Genomic DNA, 22699 nt, shown 5'->3' on the forward strand with positions numbered 1-22699 from the left:
TTTTTTGCAGGTAGTGCCCTCGATTGTCTTTTGATTACGATTTTCATTGAAAGATTGCCACGATGAGCGCATAAGCGGCAATTTAACGTTTTCTCAGCGTTCAGAACTGCAAGCCACACCATGTCGTACTGATCGTTAACCCAATGATTGAAGGGCCTTGGAGCTTGTCATGAAGTCCCGGTGCGCTCCTTGTATTATCTGACTGACGCAGGACAACCAATATATAATACAGCAATGAATGTAAACTACGAATCATTGAAACATATTTCGTCATGCACTCACCTTATCATCCTCAATCGTCCGACTCAGGGCGTACAAGTTCAGCTCAGGACAAGGCCATGTTGCAACGGCAGTACAGAGCAAAGGAAGCGGATGCACTTGCGCAACTCCGGGAATTACTTCGCGGCATATCTCAAGGGGCAGATGCTCATCAGACTCGACTTGAGACCATTGTCCAAGGTGATTTCGCTGACTATCCCCTAATTCTGGTGTCATTAAATCTTCACGACAGCCACCGAAATGATCGAGTACCTTTATCGTCGCAACACCATGTTGCAGGAACTTCATGAATTGCCGCGTCCGGAGCCGGGCCACGGTGCCACAGCAGTCTTTAACAGCCATCTGGGTGAGCTTCCTTCACTTACGACATATAGCGCAGGATCATTGAGCTATCATGCCCAGTGCAAGTTCAACACCCATTTGCTGGCTGGCGGTGGGGTAATGACCATGCAGACGAAAGACACCAATACTCGGCTGACACATGGCACCCACCAACGATGTCAGGTTGTCCGACATCTCTATATGGTGTCGCGATGTCTGGCGACAGATCCTTGCGGCACTAGATACATCTAGAGAAAATTCCAGCGAGTAGACGCATTTAGAGTGGGCTATGATGGTTTGGGTAGATTTGCCAGTGTCATCCTTGATGATGTAGCGGTAGTATTAGTCTGCGCACTATGTACCATAAGGATGCTAGATTGGCACTAGGCTCGAAACTTGACCTCTCTATCATAAGCGCCAGATACTCGGCTTTTGCCAGGTTATTTGATGCGGCGAATACTTCACGTACATAGTACGGCCCTTCCTCATCCTGGATGATTTCAAGGGAAATGCTCAATCAGTGATTCCAAGATGAGCTCTGAAATGGGAACCCACTTCGGACATAGAGTTATCATTTTCAATCGATCGGACAGCTTTCAGCCGTCAGATCAAGAAGATAATCATCGGCGACGCTCGGTCTGACGCGCTATTTCTGCCGAGCTTCGCGGCAATTGTTATTTTGAGACAGGCGAACACGACCCCGAACCGAATGTAGCACTAATGTGGACCTCTCACCTGCGCTACCTTCCATTCTGATGACGACATGATTCGGGTCGGGGCCCTCAATGAGTCTCGGAAAGTTGCAATGTCTGACATTGTCTGTTTCCAAGGCATGGTTTTGGCATGGGGGAAAGTTAATTTCGGCTGCCCACTTCCTGTGGCCGTCAACGTGCAGTAAGTGGCAGGCAGGGTCGACCACTACGCAGAGGATCGCATATATATTGTAAAGGGAGTGCATACCAATGGGATCTGAATGCGGAGTCCCACTTCGTTCGAAGCGGGCTAGCTCCTCAATGAAGAATTCGACTGGCTAGAAGCACCCTCGGCGAGCCTCACAATAATAATGGCAAGCCCAATGTCTTCAATAAGCGCTTAGCGCCACTGCCCATTTGGGTTCTGCACACTCGCAGACTTTGTCTATTATACTTAGCTGGAGATGACATTTAAGAGCGGGATGTACGGAGATTTCCCTGTCAGGTGATGCTTATCAGTATCATTCCCTGTATAACCGTTAGCAACTTGAAACTCAATCCAGAAAGATGTAATAAGTACGCTATTAACTGGGCGCTTGTGCCTCACCATGAGGTGCAAGCCGCACTACTAGAGCGCTTTGGGCGTGGGTCAAGCACTGGTCTGTGTTCGATACCCGCGTGACGTCAGGCAAGCGCTTTTCATGCAATCATTATCTGCTCAGCAAAGACACTGCAATCACACACGCACTCACACGTACCAAATTGAAGATCCCCAAAAACACCGCCGAAACTTCCCATTCAAACCATGTCAATGTCATTCTTCGGGTGGTAGCCGAAGAAGCAAAGCATGGCCCCCATGTTGCCGCGCCCAAGCTCCAACTTCGTGTGGGCGACTAGATTAAGCGCTAAATTAATCCTACCTCTTCCAACCAAGCATATCGATGAATTTTTAGGGTTCTCATGAGCCGCCGGGCTAGGAGCTGGACGTAAGCCCTACAATAGTTAGCAGGCTGGCGCCTATCAGATGGCAAAACCTTGGTATAAGAAGACAAGGGATGACACCAAATTCATGCGTACTGTATCCTGTTTCGTATCAGCTGCTCCAAGTTTACCGCAATCGAACACCTCGTTGAAGCAATGCCAAAGCAAAACAAGTCGGCCTTGCAAAAACTGTACAGGAACAAGGAGCTTGACGGGTTTTCCTTGGTACGGACGGAGATTCGTCACGCTACGGGAGGAGAGCTGGACCCCAAGACGAGACAAGATGTTCTAAGAAAAGGTATGTGCATATAGTGAGTGAAAACAGGAAAATGGCTGACAGCACTGTGTATTGTTCAGCTGCACGGCTGATTAGGGAGCTTTCTGTGTTGAATGCAAAGTTGCAACACCAACTTTATAAATACCGTCCCGGCTCCGAAACACCACCGAGTTATGTCGGAGGAATGAGTAAGCGTGTTCCGTCCACAGGCAATCGATATATCGTTGACAATCAGCAGGTCCTTGTACGCAGGACCCATATTCCCCCGTGCGTTACGAATATTTCATCGAGCAGCCAAACAGCGGCTGTCAGCCCGCAGACATCAGACCGCCAACCGGATTATATTCACTTGTCACCAGCACAGGCTATGAACTGTGCGATGCCAACATGTCATTGGGGAATATAGGAACCGCTCCGGCATATAATCAGGTTAATCCTGACAATTGGAGCTCGGAACGCCAGTGTTGCAACTACGATGAACAAATATACATATAGGACAATAGGATCACTTACTAATAGTGTACATTAGCTTATACCCGCGACCGTTACATTTTGTCTGTTGGGGGTAGACTTACGGAGTGAATCACCTCCGTCCGTTGGTATATTGTTTATCGTAACTTGGCTGTTCGGAACTTATCAGTGACTGCAATTAATTGTCTCATCAGAAGTACTTACCAAGCCCTCTAGCTTGCAACTACCAGGAGCAAGAAACCCATCAAGTAGAAGGATATGGCGTGAGCACGGATCCTTGCAGTGAAGAACTGGAGCAAGCAATGGCTCGGCTGAAGCTCGGCTTGCACGTGCACCCTCTTTTCATCGGCGCTTGAACATTTCGACAGTGAGATTCATTGTTTCATAATGTTGTTGAAGACTAAAAGTGTGCATGGACGCAGCGGCTGCTGCACGGATCCTGACTACTTAGTACTCGTTGAATTGGACTCGCTGCCCATCCCCCATTGGCATAGGCATCGATTCTGACTTTCTTCAACTTCGAACGTCGGTTCCTATTTGTTGGTTGACTTCCTCAGCTCCCTGATTCCCATTTGCAAGATTCGAGCTGGGCCCTGGCAAGTCGCGACGGTCACAGGTAGAACATAAATTGGCAGGCGCCTCAATTTCTAATTTTCCCTGTACGATGGTCACTACCCCCTCACACCTTCAGTCGCGACCTTGTCGCAGAGTCTGCGTCATGCCTGGACTGTCTGCAAACTCGACATAGACTCAGAATATTTTGCTTTGACATAGAGTTTGTATCGCTTGATTTGATCAAATCATTCAGATCAATACATTTCAACAACCATGTGCACAATTATCAATCCGCATCAGCGCTCGTTGTGCCTTTGCTGCGGTTCCAGATCATCTTCAGTGGTGTGATATGTCAAGGTTCGTTTAACCATTGCACTGTACATTATAACCTCTTGCAATTTTCCGATGGCTTTAGGAAATACATTTTTGACCCCGACAATGTTGTGGGTATGTAGTATGCATTGTCCATATGTAGCTGTTTCACACCGCCTCTCAGCACTTTTTTTTGGTGTGTTTGATCACCGTAGAAATGATAACCATCCTTTTCACAGCTATGCGCATGACATCTTGGACTGTATCACGCGCCAGCGACCGTATGGAGACTCGGGCGCCATGTACCCTTGTGCATCTCGGACGTTTTCAGGAATAGTTTCGGAAGTTCAGGTGTGTGGAGGATCAAAGCCCCTCACGACTCAGGACACTTGAATACTGAAATCTGTTACACTTCCAGGCACATTTTCTACCCCGCAGCTAAGGTCGAGTGCTACGGGCGTAAAATTACTGTCATACTTCTGGCACACCACTTGGTGATGTGGAAGCCAGAAACAGGTGTGGTATACGGCAATAACCTCCTCCTTCTGTTAGTGCCATATCGTTAATATTTTGTCCATTCCTTTATGCCGTGCTAAATTTAGGATGTCAGTAGTCAAACCTTGACGAAGTATGCAGAGGTATGACAGAGCGCAACAGATCCGGATCCGTGCTACGCTCGATTTCGATGGTTTCCGCCCACAAGACCGGCGTTGCATGCCCTTTAGCACAGGCCAACTTGGCGTGCCTCACTCTAACAGAAGACCATCTGACATTCCATATCATCTCATATTTTGCATTGTCTTTGGAAATTCACAAGCACTAGCTAAAAAGTATAAAAGGGGTGGTTGGGAGCATGGTGAAGGTATCTTTATAATTTGGTTCAATTGCTGATTGTATCATGAAGTATCTTCTTGCAGCGTCTTCTCTCGCTCTGGCGTCAACAGCGCTTGCTCAGCGCACCATAACTGTGTACAATGCGTGTCCTTTCACCATTTGGTATGTTCATGTGCCTTCCTGTTGTCGGCATTGATGATGACGACGAGATTGCAGGCCCGCAGTATGTTTCCACCCGCGATGCACCAACGACCGCATTTTCACTAATAATTATTTAGATGTTCACGGGCTCCGGCACATTGCCTAGCTACACAACTGGGTAGGTATTTAACTTTGGCATCCACCACTTGAACCTGAGCTAAATGCCAACCAGCTGGGAGGCTACCCAGTATACTGCAGTTACCTTCCAGGTACATATAACGATCTATCGGTTTGACTTGTCTCACTGATTCACAACAGGTCCCAAGCACCTGGACGGCTGGACGAATCTGGGTTGGTTTTCATTGCATACCCATCTATCCTCCTTTCTCACCTCTTCATTTTATGATAGGGACGTCGCGACTGTGACTTCAGCACAAACCCCGGCCCGAACTCTTGCCTTGACGGTGGTTGCAATGGAGGACTGGTGTGCAACCCCACCACCGGCACGGTAAACATGCTTGCTATTAGACAGTCCAGTTTTCTGATTGCTCAGCTATCAGGGTGTCCCTCCTGCCACTCTTGCAGAGTTCACTTTGGATGCAGGAGGCGTTGATTATTATGACGGTGCGTAAGATTTAGGCCAAAGTCATCAGTCAGGCTAACTTTCATCATAGTATCTCTTGTCGATGGGTATAATTTGCCCGTCCGTATCACAAATAATGTTGGGTGTGGGGTTCCAAGCTGCCCTGTGGACCTAGGGCCTAACTGTGAGCATCTCGCACTCCGGCTGTGGTCAAATTGCTGATAAACTTCCGCGTTCAGGTCCAGCACCACTCAAAGGCCCTTACGACTCCACAGGCTTCCCTGTTGGGTGCAAGAGTGCTTGCGAGGCCAACCTCGATGGTAATCCATGTAAGAGTTGTCTCCTGTCGAATCATGCAGATCCTTATTCGAATATCTAGCAAACTCTCCCAACTGCTGCACTGGGCAGTATAATACGCCTGCTACATGCCCATCGTCAGGCGTTGAGTACTACAGCTACTTCAGTAAGTGTTATCACGCTGTGGCTTGTCTGCAGATGACCGATTCCCCGTATGTAGAGGATAACTGCCCCAACGCATACGCTTATGCATACGATGACACGACCTCTCTGTTCACCTGCAGCTCTTCGCTCAATGCTGTGTATACAATCACCTTCTGCCCATGAGCAAAGGGCATCTATATTCTTGTCGGGAAACTGGGGATAATTTGTTCTATATACTGGATTTCGTCGTGTTTGTAATTGAAGGAAATCGTCGTGAGTACTAGTTTGCGGAGGCCGTGTTTGTCAAGGTTGAATATAAATGCACGTTAGTGTTAGTAAACATTGGTCTGATTATGTGAGGTCAAGGTATACAATGCTGCGCCATTGACCTGGCCTCCCTCCAACCACCTTTCAGTATCCGAACCTTGGGGGTTGCAGGGGACACGAGTATCACTGTCCTCGGAGATGTGACATGTCCGGGGTCGAGTAGCATTCTTCGAATGCTGCTAGTGATATATATAAAGAAGGTTCAGATGAGTCTGAAACCGGTCGGGCTATTATCTTGTATGTACTCTGCAGCTGTCTGGTCATGCGGACTACCCAATGATAGATTGGCGCCCAACGTGACAAATATTTGCAAATTCCCAAATGCAGGACTAGACCAACTTGAAAGTCTGGATTCGTTCGGTCCCTAGAGCCGCGCGGGCCCGGGATTGCTTTCTCCGCTTGTTTCGAGACGTCTAGACTCTAGACTATTCCATCAGAGGACTAGTGGTGCCGGTGAGCGCTTGAACCGCATATATCATCTATAAAGCCATCTATAACGTTGGAAATTCCCGAAATCAACTTAAAGCACCCTGCAGCTGCCGCTGGTACAAGTTGGGGTGGTTCGTGTTAACTTTCTCCCTGGACTTAGGATTGATCGGTGCACAGCTGACGCACAAAAAGTATCCTCTGCTCCAACCAACCTGTGGTCTGTCATATCTTCAAGTTTGACACACTGACCAGTTGTGTTCCACGCGCCTTCGATTAGTGGTATCTTCATCGTTCCAGGCTTTTCAGCCGTGTGTCACGATTCTTATTATCGACGGATAAACACCAGGGGCACCGACTTCCAGGAAAGCCAAAAAGAAGGACAATGCTTTCTATGAATAAACGCCTAGCTAGTACGTATTTCCTGAACTCAAATTCCCCGGGCTGCCGGGCTATCTTCACCAAGTACTACCCGATACCGGATACAGGCGTGTTTCACGAGCCGAAGCATATCGTTCCATGTCCCAATTACTTATAAGGCCGCAGCCTGGTGGCATGTCCAGCTATTTTGAAACACCCTCATTGAGTGCATCTCACACAGTACACCCATTATGACCATGAGATCACGCATCCATTACAACTGTGCTGTTACTACAGAAAACTTGGTGAGTGCTATTCGACATACAGTTATGTTTCTAATATGAATATATATCATAGGAGATGCGAGACTGGTTCAAGGGGGGTCCGACGGACGTATACTGGGTGATCTGACTCAAGTTGTCATTGCATCGTGAAATGATGTTTGTGTGGTCCTGCGCACCCTCCAGCACGGCGGCATCGTACACCCCAGACCTCACGCCGATGCAAAAGTCGCGCGGTGTGCTTTGCGGTACGATTTCTGTCGTCCGGCGCGTGCCAACCGACTTGACATCACTGTTCCAGTGCAAGGACATAGCGGGTATCTGCGCTGTAGGGCCTGTTGATCAGACATTTGAGGGACAACTCCGCAGAAGCTGAAGCCTACTGTGTGTCATCATACAGTATTCGTCATTTCGAGATGATTTCAGCGTGCGAAGCTGCTGGTGCAGCTTCAGATTCATCAAGTCAAGCTTAAGCTGCTTGATGAGTTGTGCAGCTAGCCACGTGGTGAATTTTCCCGTCGGCTCATTTTATTTGATATGCTCACCTTTCAATAGTGTCTCATGTCTTGTCCTAGGGGGTTCCTGATCATCTGTCACTTCGCGAATGACTTCGCGAAGCTCGGCAAAGCTGTCGACCTCCCTGTCTCTGTATTGCTTTTGCTGCGCGGACTTGTTCTGCTTATATGCACGCTCTGTGGTGTCGTCGCACATGGTGTCGAAAGCCTCTGAAATTAGAGAGAAGGAAGATTTACAGTGTGCTTGCTCGACGGAGTATATCCTGGTGAGTCATTTCAATCATCCGTCACATGAAACATCTTAAATACTCAAGTCATTGCCCCTCGCTGCATTCCTTCTGCGTTAACGTGACAAACACAGCACTGAAAAAATTTCGCTTCGTATTGGGACATAACATGCATGGTGGAATGCAAGCGCGCATCACAATTTGGACACCCCTGTGGGCGCTTGTGGCTGTGCAATCTCACAAGGATGACATCTGGCGCGCTTCGCGCTCCCCGACCTCTAAAATTGGCCTGAACGCCACATGGTTGCGCTGTTTTCATTGTTCCGAATTGATCCGTGTTACAATGTTGCTTGTATGGCACAGGACCGTACTCAGGCCAGGGGTGACTATGCTCAGGATAGGGTAATGATATGTCGCGTGTCGCCGACGGTGGTGCGTGCACTCAATTGATTGATAACTCTGTTTGGCCTCTCTCCGCCTCGATGCTTCTAGTATGGTGTAACATGTAGTCTCTCCAAGTTTATCCTCGACACCCTACGCGAAAAGAAATCAAGTAGGACCCTCATGGACACATCCCGAAGACGTCGGACCCGAAGAAACCCAGGGGCACAATCTCAACCCTAATTTCATTGTGTCCTTAGCCGTGCGCTGCGCATCACTTCAGGTCCGCGACTTTATGAAGGCTATGCGCATAGTGATTGTTGTCGGCGTAACGTCTATTCTCCAAACTCGATGTCTTACAGGATTTCAACTAGTAAAACCGAACCTTGGCGAGTCACGTATCGATTCCTAGAGGTCAGCAGGCATTGCCATACACAATGGAGTCATACGCGATGTATGCTCAACACATACATGAAATATGGTGCCTAAGAGGAGCAACCTCACTGTCCAATAACATACCCGCGTCTTCACTTCTGCCATCAGTCATTAGTAACACAGCGGTGGACACCATACTCAAGGTATTGTCGACCTTATTTCCAGCTCCGGTCTCAGACAGACCATCTTGTCTTGGATCTATGTCAGTGTTGGGGCATCGTCGGGATTTATCCACCCACCGGCCATCTCAATTTTTTGAGTTCATTGAAGTTCGCTGCGGCATCAACGGAAGAAAATTTATGTGCACATGGTCATATCGGGATGCCACTTCTACACCCTTATTTCAATATGTTGTCACTACACTACAGCTGGTTCGGGATTTGTCGTCGGACGACGACTCCGGACAACAAATTCCGAACCATAGGTGGTCAAGTGGGCACTCATGTGATAGCAGCGGATTTTCAATCTCACACTTGACCTCTATATGCAGACAGTCGTTGTACATCAGATGGTATGGCAGCCTACCGGAGCCTAGAAGACGGAAGCAAAGATGAGCCATCTTAAAAATGTGTGGAAATAACTGTTGTATCCTGAACATTCTTGCTAATTCAAAAAAGACCATCCAATTATTCTCCAAAAAAGCACAAGAAAACTACTTATGGCCTAAGATATGATTAAGAATGGGACATATATTGCTACATCAACTCGCTCCCGCTGCGCGACATTCTTGCAGTCAGTCGATTACATGCCCCTGCCTTGCCCGGTGTACCCTTGCGGCAAGTTCCTGTCTGATAGCGCAGCATTGTCAGGGTAATATTGAGCGGAATACTGAGTGCTGAGATCATTCCTCCAAACACTGAGGCCAAAATCAGGGGCATAGGGGTCAGCGGTAGCTCCCCCCGGCCAAGCCCCGAGCGCCTGGCCACCTGTGTGTTGTTTAGCATTAGAATAAGTCAAACAGTCAGATAATGTACCTGGCGGTCCCCGCGACGAATCAGCTATCATGTTCAGCTGTCTGCGCAACTCATCATTCTGACGATGAAGTTCTCTAATCTTCTGTGCCGCTGATGAGTGTGGGTTAGGTGATTGGACATCAACAGAATGGTTTGACATGCCTTTCGTCAGTGTTTCATGACGCTTTACAAGATCAACATTCCCCCTCGTCACTTCACGGATTGCCATCTGGAGCTCCGTGAATCCCTCCCCCTCCTTCTCTCTGTATAGGCGCTGCATCTCTGCCTTGCTCTGGTGCGATTCAGTTGGGTTGGAAGACATCTTGAAAGTGGTTTGGGGCTTGCTTTGACTGAGCTCTGAGTGCAAACTATTTATCCATTGTCTCCACGACAGTGCTGTATGTTGAACGTTATCTGTTGTTGTTCACCATGATCAGGACCGGCTTTGACGATGTCGCTGCACTGGCGCGCGATTCCAAGAAACTCTTGCCGGTTGATCATGTTATCATATTACTCCACGTTCAAGCCTCGATGTCCGTGCGTTATCCTATCACAACGCACAGGGATTGAGCACAAGGTCCAGTTGCTATCAGTACACGCCATCAGCCTGCGCACGGGTGTCAAAATTACCAAGGCTACGTGCCTCGGCTCTCCGTCGAATTTAATGTGATGGTATTGATGATTTCATTTAGCTGCCACCACGGAAAGTCACCCTCGCCTAATGATCGCCGATATTCATGCCGCCGCAAAAGTTAGACTCCGGAGTGCATGGCCTCCAAGAATATGACGTTCTTGACGAAGTACAGCCTACCAATGTCATGCATAGACCTCCACTAGATCTCCTTTAGGAGATCAGGCCTCAGGTACTACTGCTATCAAAAAGCAGAGGTCTGCCCCATATAGTGCTCTTTGTTCTAGTTAGCACTAGTACTCTGGGGTGATGAGTGTAAATGCCGCGGCCGTGGAAAGCCGATTACTATAGTTAATTTAATTTCAAGATGCCTTTTTGATCACTTGCCATCTACTATTATCACATCTACGCCACTTTTATGATAATGATTGCCGCCTGGGACGGATCGTTGAGGCATTAAGCCTGAAGCCATTGTGACTTGACTGCACAATATTTCCCGTGTATGCGGTCTGGACTCTGGGCAGCACTCCGAGTCTATACATTACTACAGCATAGCATTATGAGGCTCTTGATCTTCAACGTGCTGCTAAGAGAGCGTGGACCGTGCTATGAAAACTGGTCGCAGTCTCGTATCAAGGTTGATAGAAATGTGATCACGGAAGCTAGAAAACAGCTTTAATCGTCTTCGGTCTACCAAGATTATAATCGTAGTAACGCACCGGCATCCACGATCTGAAGCAATCAAAATTCTTGTTCCGCATGGAGATATCGACGTTGGCAATGTCTGATCGGCCAGAGTTCAATCAACGGCAAATCAACGTACGCATACAACTGTTCGACGTTGATTTATCCATGTTCGGTAGCCGGTATAGCATTAGATATAATGTCCACGTTCTGGATGGCCTAGGTATCATCTCGACGTCCCGTCAATAATGCGCCGATCTTTCCTGCACAGACTATTATAAATATGTGAAGGAACGACTTTGGTATGTTTTAAGATATGATCATATGCATGATTGATTGAGTTTTTTTGGGAAGGGGGCCTTTGTGTTCATAATCACAAAGCTACAACAGAAATGGAATCCCGAACCGTTACAGCCTCATCAGGATTTAGTGGTGAATGTTGTCCGTAGTCGTGGAATGGATCAAAAGTAAATCAGAGTCTTCCCCACATAAATCGATCGGAATGATGCGCCTGTGATCGAGCTTTCTGACATTTAAAGTCTCGATTAGCGTCCTACAAGGATCCCGTCCGATAACTATTTGTGATTGCGACGCACTGATACCTTTAGGAAGACTAATTAGTATTGAAGTGGTCCACCGCTTTCTGAGATAGTGCTTGTACGTACTCGTGGTCTGGTTCATACCACAGTTCTATTCCCGATTCTAGCGGTAAATGCCCACGCCCATGCTGTCCACCCTTTCTTCATGTCCGCAAAGCCCCTGTTCTGCCGAAGGGCAACGGCAAGGCCAACTACTGCTACTGCACCTAACAAAAGGATTCGTTTCTCCGTAGGCGTGAGCAGTCCGAACTGAAGACGCAAGCGATGAAGGAGAATAAGTCTCCGGTGCTTTGTGACGGGACCTTTGCGTGACTTCGTCTTTCGCTCATTTTCGCTTTCCTCAATATCCTCATCTTCTATGAATGGTACAACAACGTCAGGGCTCCCAACCCAGCTCTCTGCGTTGTCATCACATCCGTTGTCGGATGATATAGAGAAACCTTCTCGAGGAGGAGGAGGCCTCCATGTGTGTACGACGCTCTTGGGCCCAAGTATGTCCTTAACGCGAAGCTCGGGAAGGGTGGGAGGATAGGCCTCAAGGAGCTGTGCGGCATGTGTTAGAAGAGACGGAAGTGAAATCGGAGGCCGGCAGGATTTTGGAGGTGGTGGTGAGGGCGAACGGGACGCAGTGCGGGAACTAGAACGTGATGTACGTAGCAATGTAGGGGACGGCGGCCTAGAAGGGAAATGCGGGTGCGGTGGGAGTCGTGGCTGTGAGAGCTGAACAAAGTCAGTATCAGTATCAATTTTGGCAGTGTTATCGATATGAGTCTCTGAAGAAATTGTGGCCGGACATTCCTCGGTTTCCCGAGGCTGAGCTGAAGATAACGCGGTGTATGAATTATCCGACCGCTGGATGACCCGATTCTTAGCAGAGTAGTCGGCATCAGCAGCCATATCACTCTCTCCACGGATGACTTGGTCATCAGGGATATTCTGGGACGCTCCATTCTCCGTCAAACAGGGGATCGGTTTCTGTTCGATCATCTGATGTTGTCCTATAGAAGGCCCGTCGCTCGTGTTTTCGTCGGGTACATCTGAGAGCCGCTTCGCCTCCTCTGTGTTGAAGGTTACTTTGTCTTCCTCATCCCGTGATCCGGTTCGAGTATGCTGATCGGAATCGGAGGGAACGTCGTACGTTGTTTCGGAATCATCGCTGAGTGGTGGCAGAGCATTCAAAACTGAGTGTATCATGCCATCCTCGTCTTCTACGGCTAATTGATAAACATCAGGTTTTCGAACGAGAATGACCTGCACGATTCATATGAGTCATTGATGTAATTGTTGAACAACAATGTTTGCCATGGAATGGTATCGTAGCAGTGGTCGTAGAAAAAGGCACTTACAGCGACAGCCAACCACACCACTGCCAAAGGTTCTCGGCAGAGCAGAAAATCCCAGACATGCTGAATAAGGGGTAGGGTGGGTACCTCGTGTGAGAAAAGGGTGAGAAGGTTTGATAGAGCATGGAACGGTAATGGTGCAATGCTATGGAGCAACGTATAATGCATGAATGAACAAGGCGTGACAAGGCACAAAATGTGTAAAGGTACCTCTCAAGCAGCATTGCATATTTAGGGTCGATAATACGCAAAAGATTACGCATGATCCGGAGAAGTCCCAATACAGGCTCTAATGTGGGTCCCATAGAGTCCCTGACTCGATGGAGGGAAAGCTTTTCTACACAAGGGAGCTGAAGCTCTGGTGGAAGAGTTAGAAAAACAACAGTGACAATGTCATGATACCCTTGGAAATAGTGCAACTTCCGACGCTTTCGGAGGAGGGAAACAATTAAACTGTTGAGAGAGGACTGCAATGCAGTTCTGCGACTTTGGTCGCTGTCGTCTGCCTGTAACATGTTCGGATACTTGTGGAAACGGAAGCATGAGATACATTGCCTACGGGATACATCACAAAGCTCCGGTCGGTGTCCAAACGTACTTGACGCTCGTCAGGATGGGGCACATCATCTGCCGAAGGTTCTGGAGAGATCTCTGTATACGGAGGAGGCTCTGATGGAACGTGGACTCCGAGCAGGGCAGGCCTGGCATATGACAAGTTAAGCATCTCAGCGAAACTAAACAGTTACAATTCTACGCACCAGACACGTGTTCTTTCCTTTCCGAACCCACCAGGGCAAAGGCTCTGAGCTCGTAGCGCATCCCAATCAATTGTATTTTCGTCAAGCATGGCAGCGAGCCTACTGTCAACGTCGTGGAGCACCGGACAGTGGACTCTAGTTTTCCTCGCAGTAGAATTGCTTACTAATCAGTGCTGTTATGTATGTGTCGACATGTTAGAACTTATGGTAACAAGTGACTCTAACCGTAAGCTTGCCAGGACGGCTTCATCTTGAATATCGACCGCACTCGACTGTTAGCTTTGTGTTCCGTTTTTTGGAACTGAGGAGCTGAAAGCTCGACAGTATTTGCAAGCACTGGCAACTCTAGCGGGGATGCGCCATAGTTCTTTCCCTCGTTCTTCCATTTTGGTTTACGGACAGCACACTATTCATTCACTGGTTCAATCGACCGTCATTGCTCAAGTCGAAGCACTGCTTGAAAACAACCGAATTGAGGATGCCGCTGACCTCACAAAAACCTTCGCATCTGGTCAGACATTAGATTCTGACGAGGTGCAATTGTTTCATCTACTTGTCAAACTAATATTGACTGGTTCAACAGGTAGAAACACTCGAATACATACATCAATCTATTGCATTTGCTCTGTTCTCTCAAACGCGTTTCGTGGAGGCGGCCCCGCACTTTCTTGCAGGCGCACTCGATCCCCGTGTCCTTGTATCCTACTTTCCTGAGTTATCACGGCCATTGCTCGCTGATGGTGAAGAAGCGGAGGTGTACGATGGTATTTCAAAGCGAATGCCCATCGAGGCGAACGTTGATGATCTCAGTGAGTACTTAAGTTTATTAAATTCCCCTTCCCATCCTTCTCTCCCCGACCATGCACCACCACCTCTTTCCGACACCCCGGCACCCGACTCACCCACCCCTCTCCCCCGTCTGGGCGGAACTGACAGTTGCCGCAAACCTAGTCAGGAATTACTCCCCTCATCTTCCGCCCTCCACCCGTGAAGCGCCTGCTGCCCAGGAGATTCACAAGATTCTTCGGGAAGAAGCCATAGTGATGATCAAGTCTGTTCTCCAGGGCTTCAAGGGACAAGGAAAATACAAGCAGCAGGAGGTTATTATACAATTTTATGTTTGAATTACATGGTGCTAAAGGAAATTGCCAGGTGACAGATACAGCCCTAGCTATATTATTCGCGCGATCGGGTGACACTACGTCTCTCATTTCGCACCTTGAAAGCACGAATTCTGCGAGCCTTTCAGCTGTAGAACCTGTACTCCTCGAAGCCGGAGAAGTAGGCGCTCTATGTGCATTACTCAGGGCCAGAGGTGACGAAGGACGAGTAATGGAAATTTGGAAGGGGTGAGTACTGTTTTCACCTTGCCTTGCATTATTCATCAGATATTGATAATGCCGATGCTTGCTTTAGGCTGGTAGAGGGACGATATAGTGATCCTTCCGTGACGGACCCCCTGAGTAATATGTTTGCCTTGCTGGAATCAAAACAAGGCAAAGACAGGGCAATGCTTCGAAAATGGGGCGTATGGCTAACAGTACGAGATTCAGAGCGAGGGCTTATGGTAAGCATAAGACGGCAGCAGCTTTGTGCGCGACTGATCGCGTTATGGTGTAGCTTCTCATGTCGACCAAGAGGCCCACAAAAGAAAAAGATCGAGAGGAGGATCTCACCATTCTTTCCGAGTTGCAACAGTTAGATCCCAATGCAGCAAGGAAATACTTGGAGTGGTTGGTCATTGTGAGGAGGCGAGATGTATGTTGCGCGTTGCATTGTGCCCCCACATTTATTACGGAAGGCTTATCGTGGATGTTTTGTTAAGGATGCGGAACTTCATGCACAGCTCGTGCAAGGATGCATCGACGAGCTTCTCGAGTGCCTGCAGGACGAAAGCACTCTAAAGCTCTGGCGTGCCAAATGTGCGTTTAATTTCACGCTAGTCGCTCACATTCTCAACCCAGTGTATAAACAACAGTTGCTTCCTACACCTCGCAATCTTCACAAAAGTATATAACCTCCCCTCCATCCACACAGCTTCAACGTCCTCAATCGTCCTTCCTTACCTATTTTGTATCGACAGCACCCGACTCTCCATCGAAACGTGCAAGGCTCAAAGCATTGTTCGCTCTGCAGGCTTTATCGGGGTATAACGCTGAAATGGTCAAATCACAAATTGTTGCTAGCGGCTTCGACAAAGTCCTTGGCTTGGAGATGGCTTTGCTTAACGGCAAGGTCAGCATGATTTGACATTCAATGTTTCCTGTTATTTTAAACTACTTTTTAGATGGGCATGCACAGGATGGCTCTCCGCGCATTAGCCCTCACATTACGAGATCCCGTCTCGGCAGAGACATACGCTCGGACGGGGGGCATCGTCGTCCCTTCAAAAGCTGTCGAAGCTTGCGGAATGAGTGAATGGGGCGCGCTGTTCGCAGCCAAAGGTGGTCCTGGAATCTTGGAGAGAGAGAAGACTTCAGAGGGGAAGGGAGAGTTGGTAAGAATGCTTTTAGAAGTATACATGGAAGACGGGTACGTTTATAACCCACCAGTAGATTTGGCACACATGATTGTTTCGCAGGGAGCCCCAACAAACCACAAGACTACTGAGATCACAGGCCGCGAATTTAGATGCCGTTGATGTGAGCGCATTCCTTCTTACAGATACGAACTCAATGTGCACTATCTGACCGCCACGATTTCTCATATGAAACATATACAGATCATTCCCCTCGTACCACCAGACTGGCCACTTAGTTCCCTTTCTTCTTTCCTGACTCACTCATTCCGCCGAACACTGCACGCCAAGCATGAGGGTCAGACAATCAAGGCAATCTGTGCCGCACAAAACTCCAAAGTCAGTGTAGCCACTCCCCAAAGCCTCGCTCTATCTTGATCGTGCTTCGCAGGTGTTTGAGAGCTCCTACCTTGTGTTCCGAGAACAAGGCGCCATCATAGAGGAGGCAGATGATGAAGAGGATGGTGATGGAGATCTCGAGAGCTTCGATGAGAAGGACGGCCTTGCAGAGAAGATCGCGCTGCACCTGCAGGACCAGCAACCGAGCGACACTAGTGTCGCTGACGTGCGTCCTCGTGTGGAAGAGGTAGATGTTAGATAGTGTCATCCTTCTTTCGCGTTTCTCTCTGCCTCTTCGGTTTCTGGTCTAATTTTCGTGGCCTAGGATATGTTGAGCTCGATTTGCTACCGCGCCAGCTATTGTACAGCGAAAAATCTTAATGGAAGCCCATCGGACGCCGCGTAATAAGATCTAGAAGTGGACGCGATTTGAATTCGCGTGACGTGATAAGTCTAATATTTGGTTAAGCTATCCGAAATATCAGGCTCCTTGCTGCTTTCATGTTGAAGGTTCATGTTCGTTTAACGCGTGGACGTGATATAATGATACCAATCTTTCGTCTTCGATGTAGGAGCCAGTGCAGGCGGCCAGTGCTCGGTGTTACAACCAACGCAATGCGCAGTTGACCGACTCATACCCCTTCGGGCTACTTCGGGCCCCGGCGGGCTTGATAGTCTCACTGCATTATATTGATGATGCCCACACTCCACTAAGCCAGAAACGACGCCGACCGGTGCAGCATGCACACATGTGCATTGTGGATGAACACGTCACTCATACTGGCCGTAGCGAATCTCCCGCCAGTAACGGCCAATAAGAAACCAGATGCGTCAATTGCATCAAATTGCACGATTAACTGACTCAGGCTTATCTCGAGGCAATGCTAGCTAAAAATGAAACTTTCAGAGCTCGGGACGGGTGAGAGACTCATCACTAGTAGCTTGTCCTTGTACCATCACCATACCAGGCTGTGAGCCTCTGAACATTCATGTCCTCTCGAGCTCCCAGTGAGAATAGGTCGCTGTTGCATTTAGAGATCGGCGACTCTACAACGTCTTCCTACGGTACATCCTTGAACAGCAATGACGACCCGGAATCTATCTCTAGGAAGGTGTTAGAGAGAAATCTTCTGCGCAAGCTAGACTTCAGAACAGCGTATCTTGTTCTTATCTACATCTTGAATCAGGTGCGTAACATCAGTTGTCCCGTCTGTCTCTACCTCTGAAGTGCTTGCTACATGGCCACTGGCAGATGGATCGAAATAATGCCGCGTAAGACATTCTGCAAAGGTTGTCTGTGTTCTAACTGACATCCATTCTCACCCGCAGCGCCGCGAGGCTTCGTGGTTTCGAGGAGGACCTCGGCATGAAGGGTAATCAGTTCAACACGTTGATCAGCAGTCTCTACATCGGCTACGTGTTCACGCAAACACCCTCGTGAGCAATTTGAACATTCAACAATCCCCTCCGAGTCTGAACTATGGTGGCAGAAACTTGATTCTCACTCGCATATCGAAACCATCGCTATATTTATCGAGCTGTATGTCACTATGGGGTCTCCTCACCACTCTCATCGGTGTGTTCTGTTGTCTTCACTATGTTTGTCGTGGCGAATTTAAAATGAATGGCGACTTATAATGAAGGAATATCCACGAAGTTGGTATTTTGTACAACGATGCACAGTTGAAACACTGATATACATCTTTGCAGCTACTACCAAGCACTTTCCTCTCGCTTTTTGGTGGGATTCTTGGAGGCTACGTTTTATCCTGGTGCTGTGTATCTGCTTTCAAGATGGTAATTCTCCGAGTTCACACGACAGACCGGCTTGCTGAATGGGTGCAGGTATAAGCGAGAAGAGCTTGGATACAGGACCGCTTTCTTCACTGCAGGAATTGGAATTAGCAATGCTTTTGGTTCGCTGTTAGCCTCTGGAATTCTGGCAACCATGGAGGGATTTCTTGGTTATGCTGCCTGGAGGTATGGAACATATTTTTTCCCAGCAGATGTTTGGCACGGAATTTAACTACTTTCACTTTCAGGTGGCTATTTTTCATAGAAGGCTATTTGACAGTTTTTGTCGGCATCTGCGGGATGTTCATTCTTCCTGACTTTCCTTCTGGCCCTGCGCGTTGGCTCACTCCTGCAGAGCATGCTCTCGCTCGAAAGCGGATGGAGGAGGATTCAGAAGGTCACGGTCCCGCTGAGACTTCATCTGGCGGCTTTTCCGATATCCTTTCGATGATGACAGATTGGAGAGCGTGGTTGGTTGGCACAGCATTGTCTTGTTGTAATGCATCTCTGTCGTTCAATATGTTCTTCCCAACTTTGGCGGCCACAATGGGGTACTCGCCTACTATCAGTCTTCTGCTGTGCGTACCGCCATGGATTGCGAGCACAATTACCGCAGTTGCTGTTGCACGGTAGGCCTTATTGAAATTTTGGCTCACCCCTCAGCGAAGACTCATTTTTTTTCAAGTCACTCCGATGCGACGCGCGAACGCTTTGGGCATATGGTCTTTGCGTTGTTGATGCTAATTACTGGATATGTTCTGGCTATGTCCACGATGAATTTTACCGTTCGCTACATCTCACTGTCAGTCATATTTCGTGTACCGCTATTTTCGCCGCCTCTTATCATTCAGCCAGCTTTTTCATGGCTCAGGCACAGGTCTCAAATGTCATCTTATTAACATGGATCAGTAACACATTCGCTCGTTCCAGCTCCAAGCGAGCGCTTGCGATCGGATTCATGAACTGCATTGGAACATCAGGGAACACCTTATCCCCGTCAGTACCTTTCTAGCATCTCCCGCGTGTCACCATTAATGACATACAACACCAGGTACATCTGGTTATCGAGCTGGGGCCCGACATATACCAACTCGTGCCTCATTTGCATCGCGCTAGCCAGTATATGCATCTCACTATGCTGGGTGTTTAGGCAGCATCTTGAGCGATTGAACGAAGCGGCTGGTGCAGAAGAGCGCGAACTGAACCTTACTAAAGGTTATAGATACCTGCTGTAGCATCTAACGATGTAAAATGCAGTCGAGTTCACTGACGTTTACGCGACTGAAGCCAATCAGTTCAACTTCCAATTCGCGCCAAAGATGCATGGGAAATTGGGATCATTACTTATTAACTTAGTAAGCTCCTTATAAATTAACTCGGAGATCAAACTTCGCTTTATGTAATTGTGCCGCAACTCCAACTTGAACTCTCCCAGCTCCAGGGACCACCGCGCGGCACAGCACATCTCCTGTACCATCTCTATGCGTCGACGCGTCGCGCGTCAGCAATGACCACTGAGATTGCGAAACTAGGATATGCTGAGTTCCCATGAGGCGGTGTTATTGAATTCACTTAGTCAAGGTTATCTTTGGGTAATATATGCTCCTGCTATCATATATAACGTCATGAGGCTATCAATCTAGGTGAGAGAGGGGATAATACGTAGCTCGTTGTTTTGACATCGCTACAAAAGGTTGTGACTCTCAGGCTCTGAGCGATCATGTCTTCTCCCAGTGAGAGTAGGCCGTTGTTGCCCCCAGAGTTCGCCGACCCTACACCGTCTACCTACGGTGCATCCCTGGACAGTAATGACGACCCGGAGTCCATATCTAGGAAGGTGTTGGAGAGAAATCTTCTGCGCAAGCTAGACTTCAGAACAGCATATCTTGTTCTTATCTACATCTTGAATCAGGTGCGTAACATCAGTTGTCACCGTCTGTCTCCGCCTCTGAAGTGCTTGCTACGATGGCCAGATGGATCGAAATAACGCTGCGTAAGACATTTTGCAAGTGATGTCTGTATTCTAGCTGATACCCATTCTCACCTGCAGCGCCGCGAGGCTTCGTGGTTTCGAAGAGGACCTTGGCATGAAGGGTAGACAGTTCAATACGCTGATCAGCAGTCTCTACATCGGCTATTTGCTAATGCAAACACCCTCGTGAGCAATTTGGGTTTTTTCTAACGCCCTCCGAGTCTGATACATGGTGGGCCGTGGCAGAAACTTGATTCTCACTCGCATATCGAAACCATCGCTGTATTTATCAAGCTGTATGTCGCTATGGGGCCTCCTCACCACTCTCATTGGTGTGTTCTGTTGTCTTCACTATGTTTGTTGTGGCGAATTTAAAATGGACGGCGACTTGTAATGAAGGAATATCCACGAAGTTGGTATTTTGTACAGCGATGCACAATTGAAACACTGATACACATCTTTGCAGCTACTACCAAGCAATTTTCTCACGATTTCTGGTGGGATTTTTGGAGGCTACGTTTTATCCTGGTGCTTTTTATCTGCTTTCGAGATGGTACTCCCCCCGAGTTCACATGACAAATTGGCCTGCTAAATGAATGCAGGTATAGGCGAGAAGAGCTTGGGTCCAGGACTGCGTTCTTCACCGCAGCAGTTGGTTTAAGCAATGCTTTTGGTTCGCTGTTCGCTTCTGGAATTCTGGCAACCATGGAGGGATTTCTTGGCTACGCTGCCTGGAGGTTGGTAACATATTGTTTACCAGCAGATGTTTGACGTGGATTTTGACTGCTATCAGGTGGCTGTTTTTCATAGAGGGTTATTTGACAGTTTTTGTCGGCATCTGCGGGATGTTCATACTGCCTGATTTCCCTTCTGGCCCTGCGCGTTGGCTCACTCCTGCGGAGCATTCTCTTTCTCAAACGCGGATGGAAGAGGATTCGAGAGGCCACGATCCCGCTGAACCTAAGCCATCCAGTAGCTTTTCCGATCTCCTGTCAATAGTCACAGATTGGAGAGCGTGGTTGATTGGCACAGCATTGGCTTGCTGTAATGCATCTTTGTCATTCAACCTGTTTTTCCCAACATTGGTGGCTACAATGGGATACTCGCCTACCATCAGTCTTCTGCTATGTGCACCGCCGTGGATTGTGAGTACAATCACTGGACTTACTGTCGCACGGTAGGCCTTATTCTCACATACCTGAGTGAATTGGAAGCACTTAACATTTCAAGACATTCTGATGCGACACATGAACGTTTCGGGCATATGGTCTTTGCGTTGTCGATGCTGATCACTGGATATATTCTGGCTATGTCCACGATGAATATCACGGTTCGCTACGCCTCATTGTCAGTAATATCTTCGCATACTGCTCGTCCTGCCCTCTCTTATCATTCAACCAGCTTTCTCATTGCTCAGTCACAAGTCTCAAATGTTGTCTTGTTAACATGGATCAGCAACACATTCGCTCATTCGAGCTCCAAGCGAGCGGTTGCGATTGGGTTCATCAACTCCATTGGAATGTCGGGGGGCATCCTATCGCCGTTAGTCTTTTTCTCTCATATCCTGGATGTCACTATTGATGCCATACAACACCAGGTACATCTGGTTATCGAGCTGGGGCCCAACATATACCAACTCATACCGCATTTGTGTCGCGTTGGCCAGCATATGTATATCGTTGTGTTGGGTGTTTAGACGGCATCTTGAGCAATTGAATGAAGCTGCTGAAGCGCAAGAGCGTAAACTGGGCATTCCCAAAGGCTATAGATACCTGTTGTAGTAACTGTTGTAGAGTGTAGTCGTGAGGATCCAGTACTATAAAGATCAGTGTATGTTGGTCTGCGACCGACAACCATGTCATTGAATATTGCACAAAAATTTCGAGATGTGGCCATGTGCAGGTTGGTGTCTCGATTGTTCCTGTTACGCTGGAAAGTATCTGTAGCTATTAGCTGATTAATTTCAGCGATTTCAGTGAGTGAGCTGGACAAGCCATCCTGTAAATAATTGTTCAAGACGGCTGAAGACAGCCTGCTCTTTCGCGTGAAGACATACTAGAATTCAGCACTCCCTTGCAAACAAATTCTGCAAGGGGGATATTGGGGTGTTCGGCTAGTACTAGTATCACTTGAAGGTTTTAATCCAAGGTTCGTGTTATTTTTCACATGAGCGGGTTCCGCAGGCTACAGCCTCTCGCTTGCACAATCACGAGCCGGGAACTTTGGCTGTCATATACCTGGCTACCACAATATGTCAAATGAGCGTTGC

The 22699-nt window shown here is 48.1% G+C and overlaps 9 protein-coding genes across 9 annotated transcripts; 6 read left to right on the plus strand and 3 right to left on the minus strand.

Annotated features, from left to right (window-relative positions):
* Nucleotides 1–272: 272 nt before the first annotated feature.
* On the plus strand, nt 273–842 carry DEU56DRAFT_913602 (uncharacterized protein; the record flags this gene model as incomplete). Its single annotated transcript, XM_041357543.1, has 3 exons — nt 273–459; nt 512–625; nt 682–842. 3 exons carry the CDS (start codon nt 273–275, stop codon nt 840–842), a joined length of 462 nt encoding a protein of 153 aa, XP_041207558.1.
* A 1587-nt stretch (nt 843–2429) lies between these two features.
* On the plus strand, nt 2430–4386 carry DEU56DRAFT_901958 (uncharacterized protein; the record flags this gene model as incomplete). The annotated part of the gene is made up of 10 exons (XM_041356577.1): nt 2430–2571; nt 2631–2817; nt 2845–2924; nt 3238–3350; nt 3579–3637; nt 3830–3933; nt 3992–4019; nt 4052–4084; nt 4128–4239; nt 4327–4386. 10 exons carry the CDS (start codon nt 2430–2432, stop codon nt 4384–4386), a joined length of 918 nt encoding a protein of 305 aa, XP_041207559.1.
* A 400-nt stretch (nt 4387–4786) lies between these two features.
* On the plus strand, nt 4787–6452 carry DEU56DRAFT_888454 (thaumatin; the record flags this gene model as incomplete). Its single annotated transcript, XM_041356243.1, has 10 exons — nt 4787–4894; nt 5001–5041; nt 5096–5132; nt 5182–5214; nt 5273–5371; nt 5424–5487; nt 5538–5630; nt 5686–5775; nt 5826–5909; nt 5964–6452. The coding sequence occupies 10 exons, from the start codon at nt 4787–4789 to the stop codon at nt 6068–6070; spliced, it is 756 nt and encodes a 251-aa protein (XP_041207560.1). The 3' UTR covers nt 6071–6452.
* Nucleotides 6453–7351: 899 nt separating this feature from the next.
* On the minus strand, nt 7352–7992 carry DEU56DRAFT_913604 (uncharacterized protein; the record flags this gene model as incomplete). Its single annotated transcript, XM_041357544.1, has 4 exons — nt 7352–7407; nt 7461–7616; nt 7680–7775; nt 7827–7992. 4 exons carry the CDS (start codon nt 7990–7992, stop codon nt 7352–7354), a joined length of 474 nt encoding a protein of 157 aa, XP_041207561.1.
* Nucleotides 7993–9516: 1524 nt separating this feature from the next.
* DEU56DRAFT_405188 (uncharacterized protein) lies at nt 9517–10407 on the minus strand. The gene has a single exon (XM_041346064.1). The coding sequence runs from the start codon at nt 10112–10114 to the stop codon at nt 9581–9583; it is 534 nt and encodes a 177-aa protein (XP_041207562.1). The 5' UTR covers nt 10115–10407; the 3' UTR covers nt 9517–9580.
* Nucleotides 10408–11538: 1131 nt separating this feature from the next.
* Nucleotides 11539–13948, minus strand: DEU56DRAFT_405211 (rab-GTPase-TBC domain-containing protein). The gene is made up of 6 exons (XM_041346065.1): nt 13808–13948; nt 13609–13750; nt 13260–13555; nt 13053–13194; nt 11773–12957; nt 11539–11709 (listed from the first exon to the last, which is right to left on the minus strand). Exons 1-5 carry the CDS (start codon nt 13894–13896, stop codon nt 11785–11787), a joined length of 1842 nt encoding a protein of 613 aa, XP_041207563.1. The 5' UTR covers nt 13897–13948; the 3' UTR covers nt 11539–11709; nt 11773–11784.
* A 68-nt stretch (nt 13949–14016) lies between these two features.
* Nucleotides 14017–17134, plus strand: DEU56DRAFT_808908 (uncharacterized protein). The gene is made up of 13 exons (XM_041353445.1): nt 14017–14081; nt 14132–14341; nt 14391–14616; nt 14744–14907; nt 14960–15156; nt 15224–15374; nt 15428–15565; nt 15633–15729; nt 15786–16042; nt 16095–16339; nt 16389–16449; nt 16530–16664; nt 16717–17134. Exons 2-13 carry the CDS (start codon nt 14162–14164, stop codon nt 16924–16926), a joined length of 2061 nt encoding a protein of 686 aa, XP_041207564.1. The 5' UTR covers nt 14017–14081; nt 14132–14161; the 3' UTR covers nt 16927–17134.
* Nucleotides 17135–17281: 147 nt separating this feature from the next.
* Nucleotides 17282–19850, plus strand: DEU56DRAFT_808930 (MFS general substrate transporter). The gene is made up of 11 exons (XM_041353446.1): nt 17282–17851; nt 17917–17936; nt 17994–18101; nt 18155–18240; nt 18308–18320; nt 18375–18461; nt 18510–18644; nt 18707–19087; nt 19144–19260; nt 19314–19454; nt 19510–19850. The coding sequence occupies exons 1-11, from the start codon at nt 17654–17656 to the stop codon at nt 19691–19693; spliced, it is 1470 nt and encodes a 489-aa protein (XP_041207565.1). The 5' UTR covers nt 17282–17653; the 3' UTR covers nt 19694–19850.
* Nucleotides 19851–19867: 17 nt separating this feature from the next.
* DEU56DRAFT_888459 (MFS general substrate transporter) lies at nt 19868–22304 on the plus strand. The gene is made up of 11 exons (XM_041356244.1): nt 19868–20370; nt 20432–20451; nt 20509–20616; nt 20677–20762; nt 20830–20842; nt 20897–20983; nt 21033–21167; nt 21224–21607; nt 21661–21777; nt 21832–21972; nt 22028–22304. The coding sequence occupies exons 1-11, from the start codon at nt 20179–20181 to the stop codon at nt 22209–22211; spliced, it is 1467 nt and encodes a 488-aa protein (XP_041207566.1). The 5' UTR covers nt 19868–20178; the 3' UTR covers nt 22212–22304.
* The last annotated feature ends 395 nt before the right edge of the window (nt 22305–22699 follow it).

The sequence above is a fragment of the Suillus clintonianus genome (genome assembly GCF_016758775.1).
Source record: "Suillus clintonianus strain FC179 chromosome Unknown DEU56scaffold_44, whole genome shotgun sequence".
Lineage (NCBI taxonomy): Eukaryota > Fungi > Basidiomycota > Agaricomycetes > Boletales > Suillaceae > Suillus > Suillus clintonianus.